General features: G+C 42.9%; 3 protein-coding genes across 4 annotated transcripts; all 3 read right to left on the reverse strand.

Annotated features, from left to right (window-relative positions):
- Positions 1–986: 986 nt before the first annotated feature.
- On the reverse strand, positions 987–3,205 carry grem1b (gremlin 1b). The gene is made up of 2 exons (XM_050061811.1): positions 2,738–3,205; positions 987–2,262 (listed from the first exon to the last, which is right to left on the reverse strand). Exon 2 carries the CDS (start codon positions 2,259–2,261, stop codon positions 1,713–1,715), a length of 549 nt encoding a protein of 182 aa, XP_049917768.1. The 5' UTR covers position 2,262; positions 2,738–3,205; the 3' UTR covers positions 987–1,712.
- A 1,873-nt stretch (positions 3,206–5,078) lies between these two features.
- Positions 5,079–12,181, reverse strand: arhgap11a (Rho GTPase activating protein 11A). 2 transcript variants are annotated; one of them, XM_050062515.1, is made up of 12 exons: positions 11,501–12,181; positions 10,609–10,676; positions 10,404–10,500; positions 10,040–10,296; positions 9,754–9,917; positions 9,523–9,663; positions 9,308–9,382; positions 8,529–8,702; positions 8,307–8,436; positions 8,015–8,123; positions 7,202–7,316; positions 5,079–7,098 (listed from the first exon to the last, which is right to left on the reverse strand). In XM_050062515.1, the coding sequence occupies exons 1-12, from the start codon at positions 11,627–11,629 to the stop codon at positions 5,627–5,629; spliced, it is 2,931 nt and encodes a 976-aa protein (XP_049918472.1). In that variant the 5' UTR covers positions 11,630–12,181; the 3' UTR covers positions 5,079–5,626. The 2 variants fall into 2 exon arrangements, with proteins under 2 accessions (XP_049918472.1, XP_049918473.1); XM_050062516.1 differs by lacking the exon at positions 9,308–9,382.
- An 894-nt stretch (positions 12,182–13,075) lies between these two features.
- Positions 13,076–16,335, reverse strand: LOC126400648 (actin, alpha cardiac muscle). The gene is made up of 9 exons (XM_050061525.1): positions 16,294–16,335; positions 15,106–15,256; positions 14,887–15,015; positions 14,606–14,716; positions 14,429–14,513; positions 13,970–14,131; positions 13,694–13,885; positions 13,418–13,599; positions 13,076–13,324 (listed from the first exon to the last, which is right to left on the reverse strand). The coding sequence occupies exons 2-9, from the start codon at positions 15,232–15,234 to the stop codon at positions 13,181–13,183; spliced, it is 1,134 nt and encodes a 377-aa protein (XP_049917482.1). The 5' UTR covers positions 15,235–15,256; positions 16,294–16,335; the 3' UTR covers positions 13,076–13,180.
- Positions 16,336–18,931: the final 2,596 nt, after the last annotated feature.

Here is an 18,931-nt window from a genome sequence, read left to right on the forward strand (position 1 = left end):
GCTCTCAACTTTGACTTTAGTTTTACACCTGTGGGGATTCCCATTTTATCACATTTTTTATTCAAACACCAAATTAATCCTACAGTTTGTGGCTTAGACCAGATATTTATTAGTAGTGTGGAAAATAAAGTACATTTACTCAAGTACTGTACTTAAATACAGTTTTGAGGTAGAGTATTTCCATTTCCTGCAACTTTATACTTCTTCTCCACTTCATCTCAAAGGCAAATATTGTGCTTTTACTCCACTATATGTATTTTAAAAGTTTAGTTACTTAATAATCAACAAATGTATTATAATGTGATATTTTATATTTAAATAAAACTTAATTGATCTGTTAGGGAAATAACTTACATAAAATAGTTTAAAAATAGCTCGTTGTTAAGCTGGTGAACACATTAATGCATTAATAATTAATTTAATAATGTTTATTTATCCTGACAAGGCCCATTACTTACTTGAAATATATTTTGATGCCAATACTTTTTCACTTGAGTAAAAATTTGAATGCAGAATATTTCATCTGTGGCAGAACTACATTACTTTATTCTTCCACCACTGTGTTAGGGTGATAATAAATATGGATGGCTGAAGAATGATGCCTTTTCTTAATATGAAAAAAAAAAAATCTCCACTGTGTGAGACATATTTATGAAACGGAAAATTGGAGAAATCCCACATCATTTGCACTTGAACGCCACATCCTCCCTGTTCAATCCTCCAATAGATTTGCGAGCCATGTAACAAACACACTGAAGTTAAATAACCTAATTTGAAGGGATAATTGGAGCAGCTAACTCCATCTTTAATCATTAAACTGACTGCTTTTACGATGACATTTATTCCAGGCTCTGAGCGCAATGTCTCCACAAGCTGCGGCTGCACGCAGGAGGAGCGCAGCACATGATCAGAGCAGAATTTAACATTCATTGAAGACACCTTCCTAATTTACATCAGATGTAAAGCAGCAGATGATGTACACAACATTCCAACATCCGTTTATTTTATGTTTCCATGGATAATTTAATCAAAGGGATAAACAAAACCGGTTACATCAAAGATGGCTTTACATTTGACAACTATTTAACCTCGATACTGTAGAAACCATCGCTGTACACTGTCCGCTCAAACTAACACAGAAGCCTCTACAAAGTCTTTACAACTGAGTTGGCACCAAACTTTAAAAAGAAAATAGCTGATAAACTTCGAAATTCACAAAAAGATTCTTGAAATATAGAAATAAAATCACATTTTTTTTTTCATTTACAAATATCGCAGCTCATCCGTCAAATTCCACACAGTGGAAACATCCAGTTAAACAAACTAAAAATATGCACACACAAAAAAAAAAAAAAAAATGGACGGGAATGTTTTCCTGTCACACAAAGCGTTTTGATTTATTAAATAAACCGGGGTTATGCAGTCCTCTCGGGGTGTGGAAGCCGTGCGTAAAACGTGCCCATTCCAAGTTCCTGTGCGGTGATGCTTTGCTTCAAACTTGGCAAACTGGTGAGGAGTAAAATGTTGGTTGCAGTTCATAAGTCGCATGTCCATATTTGTTCACACGTTGTGCAAGAAGAGGATCATTGTAGCCTTCGTGGCTGCTTCTTCCTAGATGGAGACAGGCACGTGTTCTTGGTTGTGACCGCCTGTCTTTATTTTAAATCCTGTCCGCAAAGAGTGAGAATATTAAAAAGACGCACAACTTTTCTTTAGTCCAGGTCTATGGATATACAGCGGCACTGCTTGACGCGCTGGATGCGTTTCTTCTTGGTGGGTGGCTGCTGGTCCGGACAGTTTAAAGTAAAAGTCATGGTGGTAAAACGCTTTGGCTTGCAAAACGAACAGGACTGGAAGGCACCCTCCTCCCTGCGGATGTGCCGCGGGATGTAGAAGGAGTTGCACTGTCCGTAACAGAAGCGGTTGATGATGGTGCGGCTGACGCAGCCCTCCTCGTGGATGGTCTGCTTGAGAGGCTGCGTCTTGCACCAGTCCCGTTTCAAATACTGGCGCTCCGTCACATGTAAAGCTTCCTGGCTGGACTCCAGCACCTCGTCGGCCGGTGAGGATGAGCCCTGCCTCTGGCGGGACCCGGAGCCCGCCTGCGGAGGCTGCGGTTGCTGCTCCGATTCGTTTGGGTTGTTTTTGTCAGGATGAGGAATGGCGCCTTGTGAACCTCGGTTTCTTTTGGAATCCACGGGAGAGGAGAGCAGCCCCATGATGAAAACCATACTGCAGAAGATACGCGTTGAGTTGGCCATCCTTGGGGAGAAGGAGAAAATAATTCATCACATATACCGTTTCAACTCTGGACGGGTTACGCACAGCTGTCAAGGCTTTTACGCTGCGTAAAAACGCACAGATAGGGCTTGGTTTGAAGAACAAAAACGCATGCAAATCCAGACTATTGTACAAAACCAACATAATTGTATATTTGAATTATGCCAGTTTAAATATCTGACTGAAAAATATAATGTCTCTTATGTTCCCATACTTTGTAAGACTGTAAATGATCTGTTACGCACTTGAATGCAATCAGATTTAGCCAAAGTGAACGCATATAAACTTTCCTCTAAGTTTAATAAACCATCTGCGTATCCACACATGCGCACCAGTGGATAACAAGTATGCAGTTTTGTAATTTCTATAACCCATAAACCAAATAAAGTTCAGAATTTAAGTGTCGGCAGACGATACGCATGGGTATTATATCCCCAAACAGTCCAAATTTACTCACCTGTTCGAGCCTCCACTGCCACAAGTGCGATGATCTGATCCCGTCACTCCTCTACGGCACCTTCCGACGTGATAGGCACCTACTGCTGTCGACTGTACACTGGCGGGGCTGTGGATGGGTGGGAGACTAACCGCCCCATAGACAGGGGCCAGGGGGTTTAATACAAATTGCTCCAGCGCCGGACTGTCTCCCTTTTAAATGTCTGCCAGCTGAGATGTGCACAACAGTTCCCTCTACATTATTGGCTAAGCACGATGTAGAGAAAATCAAAACTATCCGCCCCCTCAACACTTCCCTGAACCCACTTCAAGAAAACAGACAACCGAGGAACAGCGAGGGCAGGCAGGGAGGAGGAGGAGGAGGAGGAAGAAGAAGAAGAGGAGGGGGGCGAGACAAGCCGAGAGCGGACAGGCCTGAAGTTTAAGCGCACATGGAAAAAGTAAAACTCATCTTTTTCCTGTTTTTTAATCAAAAGACGCATGATGATAATACTGTGCAATATATCACAGATTTAAAACTGAAATGAGGCGTTCAGAGTCCTCACGTAAATTATGAACATGCAATCCAAGGATTCTTAGAAACAAGATTGGGAAGATCAGGAACGCAGTATGGTATGGTGTATATACTGTATTCCTTGCTCCATTATATAGCCATAGCCCTTTAGTTCATTACTGTACATGTCCCCAGTGCATGTTTATTTACGTATGCCCAAATTAGGCTACAATACAAATGAGTTATCAGTAAATTAAGGTGAACGTCTTTTATCAGCACTATGGTAAAAGTAATTACAGGAAGTTTATTATTTATTTATTTATTTATTTAAAAAATGCTTGCACTAATAAACCATACGTTTGGAGTTATAACTGTTAATGAGTTGTTGATTAGTTGATTTTGGTCAGGATAGGCTGCAGGTTTCTCCAAAAGGTTAACCCCCTATCAGAGTATCTACTTGATTAACTAAATTAAGTGTCCTGGTGAATCAGGATGAACACCAGCTAAAGGGATTTTTCACAACCTGGCAACTCAAAAGTGATGTCTTAAATGCTTTTAAATGCTGTGTGAATGTAAATTAGTTATTCAAATATATAAAGTCGCATTCTCAGGCCTTTTAATACTCTGGAAAGTTAAACTCCAGCACTCATATTGCTGTTGGCTTTGTGTTATAACATCCCTCTGAGACTCCATGTCCTCAAATGAGGATATCACATTTTGGGTTTACTTGACCTTGTACTTGATTCTTCTTCATTCGACTTAACTTAGACCTGTTGTTTGTTTGTGGACACTTTTTTGTGCCATCCAGCGGTAGTAAGAGCTCAATACACTAATCCATGTAAAAACAAGATGGCAGCCATCTCTGCCAAGTCAGTCTACAGCCAATCCTGACACAAAGGTGGACAAGATCCAAAACCTGATTACATTTTATGGTTGAAACTTGTTTGTATCTTGATATGGCAACAATTTTGACCAATTTTAGCAACAGTAACAAGCTAAGACATTGTTTATTAGGAAGTACAGCTTGCAAGATTAGGATAGTTTCACCAGGCTCATTAGCAAATTGTCTGTTAGTGGATTTTCTGTACAAGTTTTTTTTGTTTTTTTTACATTTCAGAAAGGGGAAGTGAACCTGTTGAACACATGGCCTCTGCCCAACCACCTAGTGTGTAATATGTATCATAGTGCGACGCCTGAACGTGGAGATTCAGACCAATAAAACAGAGTGTGCTTGTCACTGCAGTGAAAAATAATCACAATAATGATAAGAAGAAGAAGCTCCTGCAGTAACACAGATTTTGTCCAGGTCCAATCTATCCTACTGCACATGAAAAGCACGCGATCCTCCCAGTAGGCTGTGGAGAATAAATCTAAAGGAATGATTTTGACCTTCACCTTTCCACTGTCTACTCTTCAGATTCTTTACAGGAAAAAAAATGCCTCGGCCATTCACCTCTTTCATGTCAACATAAGTCACTGAGCCGGATCCGTTCAGCCCTCTCAGTAGTAGCTGGGCGTTTCAGATACCTGATTTTACCCTGAGCCAAAAGTACATTTTTTATTTCCCGAAGGAATCTCCAGAGACGCAAATGATATCTTTTCAAATGTACCGGAGCCAACTCTGTTCAGAGAATGCTGCAAACAAGCAGAATTACATTATATCAAGATGTAGTTGCAACAGGTCACTCTGGGGTTTTGACAGAGTAAATTCCTGAGCCTTACTCCAGTATGAAGTTTACTGAACGTGTCAGTCTAGTGGGTGTACGACTCCCCCTTGTGGCTCCAACAGTTGCCAATAATTTACACAAACCAGAGGATTCAACTGAAGAGAAACAAGTAGGTGTATGTTGTTTGATTTTATTTGTCTGAAGCAGTTCACAAGGAAGGATGGTTTTGAAATGAACGGACTGCGATAGACAAGATTATGTGATCAATACTGTTTGGCTTTTTTTTTTGTCATAAAATCCAACAAAGGTGCATTTCTCCCATCTTTTTGTTCCTGACAAGAAACAGTTAGAAAAATATTCTGTAATGAAGAAACATCTGCAGCTTCAGTAAACAGTTTAACATCTAGCTAAGATTAGATATAAAATGCATAAATAAAAAGCGCAAGACTTGATCTAAACATTTCCAGTCATACCATCGATCACATTTCACATAATTTGGCCTGCACGCTACAGTCTACACACTATGCAACAGTCCTGTAGGCGGATCCTAAACTTAAGGCATATGAACATCTCCCATTAAGGCCCTAACACAACACATCCAGCACCTACTGTAGCTAAAAATAAATTAAAACCCCTGAAAATATGGATAACATAAGAAGGAATGTTTAATGTCATATCATCCTAGCAGACAGAGGCTGCATAGTGAGGAGGAAACGTAAAAGATTTTAAGCTATAAATCGACAGGCTTGGTGGCAGACAGCAGTCGTACCTGGTTGAGGGGGTTTTTAGGTGAGCCTCTGTAATAGTTCATGTCCTTCTCTACTACCTGCTGCACGAGAGGCTTCAGAGCTCCTGATAGATCAGAGTCAAAACAGTCCACTTTGGTCTTTGCTTGGACCTTGTTGGTCACATCGCCCAGAGCACACACTTTGGACTTCCGGGCCAAGGTGCTTGGCTTCTTGGGTGGGATGGGAGGTGGTTTCTTTTTGGGCAAAACACTGTTGGACAGTTCCGCTTGTGTGTCTTCGTGGTAAGGCTGGAGCTGTGGGCAAGGGGAGAGGCCACTCTCCAGACTCACTGCCTTCACCACCTGACTGCTGCGGCCGATGGTAGCGGGTCTCCTGCTGTCTCCCAGCAGAGAGTTGATCCTACGGACGGTCTGGCGCACGGGGGTGCGCTGGAACTTGAGTGGTGATCTGATTTGCTTGGCGTTGGAGCGTCTGGGAGAACGAAGGGTGAGCCTGTTGAAGTGATGAATGTGGTCCAACACCCGACGCTTCTCATTCTCCAGACTGCATTGTTGTTGGTTTTGGACTGCGATACCACCGTCTGGGGAAGATTCATTTTCTTCATGTACCGCGCTGACTATAGTACCAATCTTAGGAGGTGTGCTGAACTCATGTCTTAGATCACGGCCCCGCTTGTATGGAGTGGACTGCAGTCCAGAGGGGACACCCAGTTTGAAGTGAGCAGGACTCTGGATGTCCAGAGCTTCTATCAGCCGGCTGCAGTTCACCTGCTCCACCTCCTCTTCACTGTCTCCCGCCACAGAGCTGTTGTGGCTACTGACGGGAGCAGCACAGACAGAAACGTTATCAGCTTGTACTGCTGAAGGACGGTATTCACCGGACTCAAAAATTACACTGTCAATATGTAAAGGCGATAAAGCGGCAATTTCAATCTGGCCAAAGGTAATGTTCTGTTCATTCGCCAGAGGGCTCTGCTGGGCAGGACAGCTGTCGGCCTCTGCTTCCACAGAAACAACTGTCGGAGTCTCTGGTGGAGGGACTAAGAGGATGTCTGGTAGTTTTGTTGCGTCTGTCCCCGTAGAGTTGCAGGGCTCCTGTATGACGGCCTGGAGATCACTGCCGGACTCCGTGAAGGCCTTCTTTATTTTCAGCAGGGTGGGGCCCGTTTGGCTCTGGGCTTCAGTAATGCAGCCCTCGCTCTCTAAGCTCTCAGCGCTGGAGGCACAACACAGCTTCTTGGGAAAGCTGGCCATCGCTGGGGGCTTTGATACGATAGCTGGCTCAGATAGGTAGGTGTTCTTTAGGCACATGTTCATAGGGGTTTCAGTGAAAGACCCTCCGCTGAAAGCCTGGGCTCCCAGAGGAGTCTCCCCGCTCCATGAAGTCCGGTGGGCACTTGAGTCACATTGGGGGGTCAGCAAGTTGTCTTCAGACTTACTGATGTATTTGGAGCCTGAAAAACAAAGGAGGGTATTAGCAAGTATTAAAACTCAAAAGACTACTGAAATAGAAATGTTTTTTACTAGCATTTAGTTGGATTTCTTCACAATACTCACTTTTGGATTCTGCTTTTCTCGGCAGAACCGCTGGACTGAACTCTGTCTCTTTGGTGAAACAAAAACTGGTGGTGCTCTCCTGAGTGGCAAGTCGCCAGCCAACGGCCTCAGATGCCTTTATCACCAGCATGGAATGAGAAATGAAAGATGACAGAGCTTAAGTGTTATTTTTGTTAAGAAGGACCCCACAGGTGTTACCCAGAATGCAACATTAGCATGTTAATAAAATGACCGCGGGGGTTAGTTCTTCAGAGGATGATAAAAGTCACTCAGAAGAAACAAGATAGTGGAGGTGTTGATCATCAACTCTTTATTAAGTCATGAATATACATAAAACTATAGAGCATTAGAAAGTTATGTAACGTAAACAGCTCACCCAATGTACCCAAAACAGGTTACAATGTATTTTATTTATATACTATATGGTATATAATAACATTCTTTCACCTGAGTGCTTGACATAGTAAATCTCATAGGACATAACCCTGTGGCTTTGTACCAAACAAGTATGTACACATCTTATTTTGTAATATTACAAATGTGAAAAAACAATCTTTTTAAAACAAACTGTGCATGCTTTATTTTAAGAAATGTTAAATGTTAGCGACTGAAAGTAAACTTAGAGTGTTACACAATAAGAAAGTGCTAATGTGCAACAATTAACCCCAACAACACCCCATGTGCAAACGTCTCTTGATTTGAACACAGTTAATTGCAGCATATGCCTGAATGCAACTGATTAAAACCAGCTGTTAGCGTCTATCTGTGAACCAGATAAGTAGAATGTGAAGTCTATCTGACAACCACACTTACAGCCTCCTTGCTGCTCTTCCCCAGGCTAAAACGCATGCGCAGGGACTTGCGTGGTGCTTCTTTCTTGCCGACTTTGGGAGAAAAGCAGCCGGCTCTTCCAGATTCAACTCTAAAAAGGAGATACATCCGAACAATCATCAGCATTAGATAAGAGTGACATGAAGCTGAGGTTAATGTTTTACAAACTCTTATCTCTCTCATTTCTATGTGGCAGCACTTCTGCGTTATTTCCCTAACAGACCAACAATTTGTAAATTCTGAAGGACAACTGGAGGACAAAGAAATCATGTACCTGTTGATGGCATTTCTGTTGCTAAGTCGTCGGCTCTTTCTCCTTGAAGAGACAGCAGACTGCCTTCTAGACTTCCCTGCCGACGACAGTGTATTTTGGGAAGAATCCAACACCCCTGAAGCACTGTATGCTAAAAGGGAAAATAAAAACATGTAAACTCAACTACATGCTTTTGCGATACCAGAATAGTTGATTTCCATTCGATCAAATAACCATCAATACCTGATCCAGGCGTGGAGGTCCCGCTGAACAAAGTATTGGGAAGTAATTCTATCCCAAGGGTCTTTTTGACAGATCTACGTTTCTTGTTTGAGAATCCGAAAGAGTGACCGGATTCCAAAGGAAGCTTTCTCTTTGAGGTTGGTGTTGCAATCACAGGAGTGGCAGAAGAAAAGACTGGCAAAATCACAAGAGGAATTAATATCTTTAGATGTACAGTATAAGATTTGCTGTTTTTATATTTGAAAACATTCCAAAGATGATTCGGGGCAAAAGCGCTGAGAAGAGTTAGCAAGGACCGACTGAAATTTGCAGCAGATGATCCATGCACACGACAGCCAGACAGGCAATGAAAACAAAAGCCAATAGAGGCATTCAAAACAAGGCATTATTTCACATTATTCAAATGACTTATGTTCATTACCAATGCAAGATGTGGATCAAAAGATTAAAGTGGAACTAGACAAAGTTTTTGCTTTAACTTATCATTATGAAGTCAGTGTTGATTGCACTGTAATGGCTATGGAATAATGACACCATCAGCATTGAAAACCATAAGCGATCAGGTTGTCTTTACGACAGTGTTGCCAACAGTAGTACCACTAAGAAATGCCAGGGGGGTAAAAGTTGTCTGTTTCCACTTTAAACATGAAGTAAATTAAAGAGTTTGATTTCTGTGAAGAACAGAAAGCTTGCCGTTTCATGTGCATAGCAGACGGATAAATGGAGTATCATCAAGCTGTATGACAGGCAACGTTATCTCATCTGACCTCAGTACCTACCAAGACTGTCTGACTGGGTGGCACTTGTGGGTGTTCTATTAGTTTTTATCTTATTCAGAGCACCATTGACCATTTCTGAAATATGAGACAAACCCAACCATGAACAGTATTTACTGACGGTGCTACTTGAATTTATCTGGCCAGTCTGATATCTGATTTAAATCTTTGCGTATCGCAGCTTTCACCAATAAAACAAATCTCTGATAGTATCTTACCTCCGAAGCTGCGTCTGTGCCTTCTCTTCATCCCTGAGTTTAAATCCAGCTCCTCAAGTCCATCGTGACTGGGGGACAGAGCCCCCGCCTCACAGCCCATCATGGCTGGAACTTTCTCTTGAAGAAACTGCGGTAACACACCTGTGACACACAGACACAGCAAAATAATTAGGGCTAGGAAAACTAGACTGACATACAGATGGCCTGCAAGTAAGATGCTTCAAGTCATACCAAAGTTGTTGGCATTCTCTATGAAGCAGTGCACTATGGCTGCCTGGAGCTTGAGGCGTTTCTCAGTGTTGGCGTTCATCTTCTCTGTACCGTCTCCGGTGTGAAGGATGTTGGGAGCCAAGATTACAGACAAGTTGCTGCTATCCATTTTATTCTCTGCACTCCTGTGATTAAGCAAAGAAAAACAGCAGTAATGTAATTATGAAGGTGAAAAGACCATATTTAATTGTAGATGGATGTTTGTAAATAATAAAGTGGGGAAATAAATGTCAAATGTAACAGGCACCTCTTAGACACATTGTGGAGGAAGTCAAAAAAGTATCGCAGGACGCTTAGGTTTTTATCGGGTAGCACACAAGACAGCAGCATGGTGGCAGAGGTCCTATCTTCCTCGGTGGGGAGCTGCTGGGCCTTGAGGAAGGCCTCCTGCAGCTCTGTGGGTAACACGGGCTCCGGCAGCTCCCTGAAGAACTGCTTCAGCAGCCCAGCCACGTCACAGGGAAGCGCAGTGGACAGGCACTCCTCACCCGCATCCAGTTTTGCCTGAATGCACAGACAAAACACACTCTGAAAAACGCTCTGCTGTGTTAGACCTCTCTCAGGGTCAAGATGCCTTACTGAATGCAAGGTCAACTTCAGCCATCACTCACCCTGAGTGCTTTCAGGCGAACGACAGAGCCTGACTTTCTGAACAGCCCCTCTGTGTCGACATGCGCCAGCAGTATCATGCATGCGTCAACCAGGAAGCTAAAGAGGCAGTGAAAAATCATTAGTATAAAATGTACAACAACATTAGACAAGAAATAACTTGTCAACTGTATGCTTGAGTGAAATTAAATAAGCATGCCAACTTGCCTTGGCACACTCCCACATTCCATATTATAGTAGGGTAAGCTCTCCAGGGACACCCCGAAAACCTTTGTCTGAGGAAACAAACAAACATTAAGAATAAGGCATTGAAGGTTAGATTAAGCAGGAAGGCTGAACAATAAGCCTAATCTGTTGATAGTTTCCTCTAATGACCTATCAGCAGCATCACATCCCTCGTGTATTCATTCATATCAAAATCTTGCTTCATTTCTGTTCCTGATTTTTTTTTTTTTTCCCCAAGTCTGGGTTAAAGTTTGTGGCATTCGTTTTTGATTACTACATTGAAAAGGCATTGTCTGCAAATGCAGAAGTTCAGTGTTCATTTGAAAAGTCACAAAATCTCTTGCAACACACCTTGTGACTCCTGTGAGCCAATTACAAGCAAAATGCACAAGAAACAAACAGTGCCTTCAGAGTTATTGAATTAACTGCCATTAAATTAAGTATGGCATATTCTGTAGAGGATTAACTGTCCTATGTAATTTACTTCTATTTCCAGAATGGTCAAAAACACCACTACAGTGTGTGGTAAAGATTTATGAGAAAACATTGCCCCTTTGTGTCCTGTTAGATTTGGCTTTCTATGGCTGGTTAAGAAATTTATGGTGTGAATAATCACGAGAACAGCCAGACAAAGCACTTGTAGAGACTGACATGTGTGACAACAGCGTGTGAACAAACGGGTCTCGTCACTGGGGTCAGGCTTTCAGTAATATGCAAATTAGATTCAATTGTCTAAACAATAGCATGTCCAAGGCTGATACTGTGGGCTTGTTGATTCTTGGTCTCTAATAACAGATTGCCAAGGTGAAAGTTTCAGAGTCACAGAGTATGGTAATGATGCTGCACATTTGTAGTTGGTTTTCTTTCCACTTACCGAGCTGCTGGTTGCTGACTTGAAGCTGGCTGCTTTGTTTTTGTTCCAGTTCTTTGTCTTTATCCCATACGCTGCCCGGAGGTGTTGCACAGCCACGAGACGCATCACATTTTTCTCCATGACTTTCATGTTACACTTCTATCTTGTACTTTCAAATAAGCCTAAACAACTGGTTCACTCTCTTCTGGCAGTGACCACAGTACACTGACATTCACAGCTGTATCAGTTCTGCCCTCCTGAGTCCTCCTTAATTTATCACTTTCTCCAAACCTAAGTCATCATCACGTGGATCTTAACTGTTCACAAGACGCTTAATCCTCACAACTATTCGCCAGATGTGACCTCGACAGTAAGAACTACAAAGTTACTTGATGTTAACGACCTGGCTAACGTCACATAACGGAGCGCCTCACTACTGGCTAGCTTCGTGCTCCGGTTGCAATGCAGTTAGCTCGCTAACGTTAGCCAGCTAGCAAGTTACATTAGCGTATTCACAAGCCTCATACGAAAAAATAAAAACAGCTTCTATGCGTCACACGACTTACATTTGGTGTTAACCTCTTCTCAAACGGTAGACTGTATGAGTTATATCGATTTAACTCGTTAGCTAGCTAGCCAACTGCATTGTGCTGTGGTTAGCTCGTCAGGTCGGTTGCCAGGATGTCTGTTTCCGCAGAGCATTCAAACAGCGGCGCTCCCTACGCTCTGCGCTGTGATTGGCTGCTAATGGTTCGAATAACAATCTAAGGGGCGTGTGTTTTATTCAGCAGGGCAGCCCCACTGGGCGGGGTGGTTTCTGTGCTGCCAGATTAACCTTCAAGTGGACGCTCCTTGACAACCGGTTGACTCGGTGATTAAAGCAGTCGCATCTGTAAAATGGAAAAATGTACAACCGTGTGATTGTATATTCTGATAATATTGTGTACACTGTAACAGACAAACGCCTATGTTTGAGTAGTTTCTAATTATTTGATGTTTTGTGCACCTTTTGCACATGATGCATAGCCATTCACCATTTGACAATTCTTTTGAATACAATATTAATTATCATATTATGTTTACTGAGATAGCTTAAAACAAAATAAGAAGACTGAAAAATGTAAGATTAGCAGGGCCAGTCCTCATGGATATCATGACAAAGAGATTAATCAAATGCTGTAAAGCAACAAATGATGACAAGACTGTGTATTGCACAATAAATTTAACTTCACACACAATGTTAACTGGCTTCAAGAGGACCATGTAGTGTAATCTCATGTGCAAAATTTCCTCATTTGTGGCAAGAGCCCTTTTCAGTCCAAATCCTTCACTGCTCATAAAGCTGTATCAAATTACTCTGGATAGGAAAGAAAGTATTTGGTCAGTTTCTCAAGTGAATGTTCACTTCTGTCTTTAACCACTAGGTGGAAGCACCACCACCCATGTTACAGCAAACTCTTGATCATTCAGGTGAGGGCATAAAGGTTGTTTGAGGCAACATGATATACACAACCTGTGGTGTATGCAGAAATCTACCAGTATATACATAATTATTTTGTGTATTTGCTTTGATGTAATAAAGCACATTACAGGGGATAACTCTCACAAGGGCTTATCTTTATTACAACAGAACATACACATATATATATACAGGAGGCAACAACGTTCGAATGCATGGACGGAAGGAGGTTGGCTGTGTGTTTAGAAGCATTTCCTGTGGACAATGGAGGGACCGGCCTCATCGTACTCCTGCTTGCTGATCCACATCTGCTGGAAGGTGGACAGGGAAGCCAGGATGGAGCCACCGATCCAGACGGAGTACTTCCTCTCAGGTGGGGCAATGATCTAGGTGAGGAGTAGACCAAATTTAAGTCTCATTGAGTGCTGGATCGCAATGTTGATGAACTTAATGACCTAAAATCATTGCAGGTCTCTCACCTTAATCTTCATGGTGCTGGGGGCCAGAGCTGTGATCTCCTTCTGCATACGGTCAGCAATACCAGGGTACATGGTGGTACCACCAGACAGCACATTGTTGGCGTACAGGTCCTTACGGATGTCAATGTCACACTTCATGATGCTGTTGTAGGCGGTCTCATGGATACCAGCAGACTCCATACCTGGTAGAGGACAAGTAAAGGAGATGAGTTTTGTCTGAGAAAAAGCACTGCATTTTTTAGATATGTCAAAAAACAAATGCAACCAATTGCTCACCAATGAAAGAAGGCTGGAAGAGGGTCTCTGGGCAACGGAAACGCTCATTACCAATGGTGATGACCTGACCGTCGGGCAGCTCATAGCTCTTTTCCAGGGAGGAGGAGGAGGCAGCGGTGGCCATCTCATTCTCAAAGTCCAGAGCCACGTAGCACAGCTTCTCCTTGATGTCACGCACAATCTCACGCTCAGCTATGAAGCAGAAAGTTCACGTGTTGAGAAACAGCACTTATACACCTCTAATTAGACAAATTAACCATGATGACATAGACCTACCAGTTGTGACGAAGGAGTAGCCACGCTCAGTCAGGATCTTCATCAGGTAGTCAGTCAGGTCACGACCAGCCAGATCCAGACGCATGATGGCGTGTGGCAGAGCGTAACCCTCATAGATGGGGACGTTGTGGGTCACACCATCACCAGAGTCCAGCACGATACCTTTAACAAGCAGAGAAGGACCACAGTGAGTCAGCTATGCATGCCTGTGAAGGTTTGCCCTCTGCAAGTATGTCTCACATCATAAACTATACAATGCTGCTGACATCACATGACACACACCCAGCAGCAGACAGATTAACACCTCCCCTTGACAATAAGGTAGGAATCTATCTGTTGATGACACCCTCTGAGTGTAAATGTTCAACACTTTCTCCCTTGCCGTTCAATTTCCTTTTATTTTAGCTCACCGCGTATCTAACCACCGACTAAATTGAGAAAAGGCTGCAATGTACTGACCGGTGGTACGGCCAGAGGCGTACAGGGACAGGACAGCCTGGATGGCCACGTACATGGCGGGAACGTTGAATGTCTCAAACATGATCTGCAAGAACAAGTAAGCACGGCATGAAAGGTTTGTCTTAAACTGAAGACAAATACGTGAAAGCAAAGCAGAATGTAGTGAGGGTAAAATACCTGGGTCATCTTCTCCCTGTTGGCTTTGGGGTTCAGGGGGGCCTCAGTAAGCAGGGTGGGGTGCTCCTCAGGGGCCACACGCAGCTCATTGTAAAAGGTGTGGTGCCAGATCTGACAGGCGAGAAAGAACAGCTGATCGTCAGGACTGAAACAACTCAAGTGAACAAACGACAACCATGTTATCCAAATATAAGCAGCTTTTACGACGGCTGTGAATTCTCAAGGATGCGGAAGGTCAGCTGCCGTGAATGTTGTAAATGAGTCTCACTGTCAACACACACCTTCTCCATATCATCCCAGTTGGTGATGATGCCATGCTCGATGGGGTACTTCAAGGTCAGGATACCCCTCTTGCTCTGGGCCTCATCACCTACGTAGCTGTCCTTCTGACCCATACCCACCATCACACCCTGAGGGAAGAAGCACCAGAGGAACATAAGACATAGGAAGATGCTACTTTTACTCATACTTCAGCGATGGAGGAGTTTCTTTCAGCGTACCTGGTGGCGGGGCCTTCCAACAATGGAAGGGAAGACAGCACGGGGAGCGTCATCTCCGGCAAATCCAGCCTTGACCAAGCCAGAGCCGTTGTCGCACACAAGGGCGGTGGTCTCGTCGTCGTCACACATGATTAGACTTTCCTGGGGTGGTCTAAAATTTGCAGGGTGGGGTAGAAACACAAGGAGGTTTAGAGTAGGTGTTAGGAGCAGCTGTCTAAACTGCCAGTCATAGAATAAATAGCACAAAAGCCTGTTATAATTAAACAATCACAGACACTTTATCACTGGAGTGGCTAAAGATGTGATGACGTGACTAGCCCATGAACTAACATAATTAATAAGTGTATTAGCTGTGATTCAGAGCGCCTTTGAAGACCTGCCAACACTCTGTCATAGCTGCTCTAAAGTTATTATCACTTCCAAACACTGATACAACTCAATGGGGGCTATTTATAGAGAGCTAATTAGACATGCCTTTGGATGCTATTTTAGTCCCAGCTTTGTGGTACAACTACTGATACCATATCACCCCAGCCGTGATTGTTCCTGGGACATCTCAGAGCTGCTGAGGTAGCACCAAAAAGGGGCATAACACAGAGACCTGGGATCTATTTTAAGCTAAGCACCCACACTGTGCTTAACAGGGTGAAACAAGTGACACATGGATCTCCTGCTATTTCAGGTCTGAGAGGGCTTGTCTGAGAGCCAGGCCAGCACCCATCTGTCCACACACTGTGACACTTTTGTTTTACTACATGGCTCCATGCCCCAGCTGCCTATTAACTTCATTCATTGGCACATGGGTGAATCTGGCCAACTGCTCCCCCACTGATCCAAATAATACTTCCACAGGATATGTTTGAGAGTTTCAACAGAAACTGTCCATATGACAGAGTGTATTTATCACATAAAATAACATCATATAATATGTTAATTTCAACATCTTATGGCAGCCAACCTAGCGTAACCAGTAACTCCAGTTTTACTTGTAATCATCATGTTCAGTTAGTCATTATTACAACACGTGAAAACCATTAGCTAAAGGTAAATCATTCATTCATTCATTCATTCATTCATTCATTGAAGCCTCATCAGCTCAAAGCACAACCAATGGACTTTGTGAAACTCATCACACAAAAGACAGATATCCAGAGCAAACCAGAGAGACAAGTTGTGAAATGTACTCACCAAGGTGCACTGGTAGGCGGATGCTTCCACTGGGACAGAGGCTGAGGGTGAGAAGAGCCCCTTAAATAAGACCCGGACCGGGTCTGGGGACCAGGGGCGGGGCCGGGGGGTTCACACAAGTCCAAATAAGAGCTGGCAGCAAAAAAATCAACAAGCCAGAGAGGTGTTTTACATACATGGATGGGGCTTCTCTACAGTGAAGTCACTTGGATGACACAGTTTTAATGAAATGTTGATGGAGAATAAAAAGTGTTGAAGTTAATGGATTATTAGTGGATTTAAGATGACAATTTAATTGCTGACATTAACATAAAAGTAATCTGCATTTCTAAGATGAAAGTTTGCCTCACAGACCTATAAGTTAATACATTAAAACAATGCATGTTTGCATGTTATGCAGGATAATTGCTTTATAGCCCTGCAGTCAATAATCAGACAAGGTGAATGCAATGCAATCAGAGTTTTAAAATACTGTATTTCCTGTTGCTCTGATGCTCATATGTCATATCTCTTAGGAGCTTTTTTTCTATACTCAGAGGGCTCACTTTGATGACCCAGTCAGAGCAGCGCCACTCCTGTCTTGTTAAGGAGATGAAAACATTGCATATGTCTGTGAACCACGCTGCTGGTATGTGCTCTGAGCCTCCTCAACAGCGTGGAACAGCTGATGGTAACGCCAGCCGGGCTCTGTGTGGGATCTGGCTGTCTGAGTGGCCTGTCGGTGTCGGTGCTCCTTGCTGATTGGCCCAGCTGTCTCCTTTTATGGTGAGCAACTGAGTCATTAATGAGCGGCCACTGAGGTTCCCGAGCCGCAGGCCTGCAAGAGGAGGTCCATATTTGTGCCACCCACTTTTCCATATATTATTCTTGATGTACAGTGTGCCTTATGTGGTAATACACTCATCTATGCAGGAATGATACACACATTTGACAGATTATTTGTTGATATGACATAATTCCCAGGGAAGACATCATATATGGTCAGATCTCAAGGGAGCACCATTCATGTATATGTAATAATAAAAGCAATTTATTGATTCAGGTCTTCAGGTGAAGAAGAGTGACTCAGATGTGAAAGAGCAGCATGGTGTGAGGTTGTGTTAAGCTGGAGGTATGTGAGAGCATTCCTCTGCTGCAGGCTGCCCCACCAGATACAGTCTCCTATATTTAGCTGTGTTACCTCTCTATCTCCACAGATAGGAGCTGGATGCAGCCGAAGCATCTCGTAGTTATTTGCATGCCAAAGATGATTTTCATAGATCGGATTAATATTGTTTTGATACATGAACAAAGGATATGTGATTCATGGTCAGGCTTTTCCGCCAAGCAACAGTGACAGACAGCGCTCACTCTTACACCATATTATGGGGGAACTCCATTAAGGTCAGTTTACCAGCCAAGAGGGGCTTGAAAGGTGTTTAAAGTCACAACAGAGAGCTGCATTACAAAGTGGAGATGTGGAGTTTAAAAAGACGTGGCATTAGCTTGGTAGAGTCCACTGTGGGAGGTGCAGGATCCAGTGTTTTGGGATGTTAAAGGTCAGGATATCTCAGCCTCTGTTGCATCAATTTTGAGCATTCTTCTGAAGTCTTTCTCTTGTGAGTCCTGTAATTTTATGGAAGCAGGCTAAGTCACTACAGTGTCCCTTTATGGAAATTAAAGGGTTTGATTAAAAAAAATCCCAGTTATAAATCCATTCTTAAAGCATAATTGCTACACAGAGTCAGCACCCTCGACTTCAGGACTCCTCGACAAACAGAAGATACTGGTCAAGACCTTTTGAGTACCAAAGGGGGGCTGATTAGAGTGACTCTAATTAGGATTGCAGCATAGAAAAACTGTAAAACCTTTGTATCTGGTAGGACTGATAAAGCCCCGGCTAGCTTTCGTGTCTGGCAAGGAGGTCATTTACAGTATCCCGTGTAGCCTGGATGAGCTAATTGAAATTTAACAAAACAAACTACCCTGGAAATAGATGGAGGAAATGCTCCACCACATTACCTATTGCCCATGACATAAGGTGGGAGAAAAGCGTAGGACTTGGAGCTATAAAGGGACAGTTCACTCTGAAATCTTGTCTATGAGCACTGAAAATTTCAAATTCACTTATTTAATAGAGATTATACTTACTGTTACAGTATTGTTTTTTTTTATAATCGTAGATGGCCATACCAGACAAAGACAAGTCAGTACTTAATAACAGCTTTAACAGGAGTTCCCTGAAAGTCCTAATATCACATACCAGTAATTCAAAGATTGTTTGTAAAGTAAGTAAGTAAATCTCTCAAGACTACCAAAATACCAGTGGTTACATTACGTGTTGATAAACTGATGTTAACTTCACTTATAGGAATCCTATTGAATACTGTTCCATTTTTATATTATCATTTCATTATTAGAGGCCAAATTCAGCTACCAACAAAGCAAAGGCTGTACAACTGTGTCTATCATTACACATTACTTGTTCTTCTGTTTCATAGGTCAGGCCTCTTCTGTGTTGTTGGCACTCCTGGACAGCTGAGAGTGGATATCAACCAATCATGCCAGGACAACCCCCACACCACCCTCTTCCCCCACCAGCCAAAAGGATGAGGACCAGCCCTGGCCCGACCAGCACAGAGGACACCGTTACCATTTG

The sequence above is a fragment of the Epinephelus moara genome, chromosome 14, assembly GCF_006386435.1.
Source record: "Epinephelus moara isolate mb chromosome 14, YSFRI_EMoa_1.0, whole genome shotgun sequence".
Taxonomy (NCBI): Eukaryota; Metazoa; Chordata; class Actinopteri; order Perciformes; family Serranidae; genus Epinephelus; species Epinephelus moara.

Bases quoted from the DNA above. Each gene is read 5' to 3' on its own strand.
- LOC126400648 (XM_050061525.1), bottom strand. From the start codon at position 15,234: ATGTGTGACGACGACGAGACCACCGCCCTTGTGTGCGACAACGGCTCT. The intron at 15,016-15,105 runs GTACGCTGAAAG...TTCTTCCCTCAG, and splicing joins TTGGAAGGCCCCGCCACCAG to GGTGTGATGGTGGGTATGGG. The intron at 13,600-13,693 runs GTGAGCAATTGG...GTCCTCTACCAG, and splicing joins CTTCCAGCCTTCTTTCATTG to GTATGGAGTCTGCTGGTATC.
- arhgap11a (XM_050062515.1), bottom strand. From the start codon at position 11,629: ATGAAAGTCATGGAGAAAAATGTGATGCGTCTCGTGGCTGTGCAACAC. The intron at 10,297-10,403 runs GTGAGTGATGGC...CTGTGCATTCAG, and splicing joins TTCGCCTGAAAGCACTCAGG to GCAAAACTGGATGCGGGTGA. The intron at 9,664-9,753 runs GTATGACTTGAA...TGTGTGTCACAG, and splicing joins AGAGAATGCCAACAACTTTG to GTGTGTTACCGCAGTTTCTT.
- grem1b (XM_050061811.1), bottom strand. From the start codon at position 2,261: ATGGCCAACTCAACGCGTATCTTCTGCAGTATGGTTTTCATCATGGGG.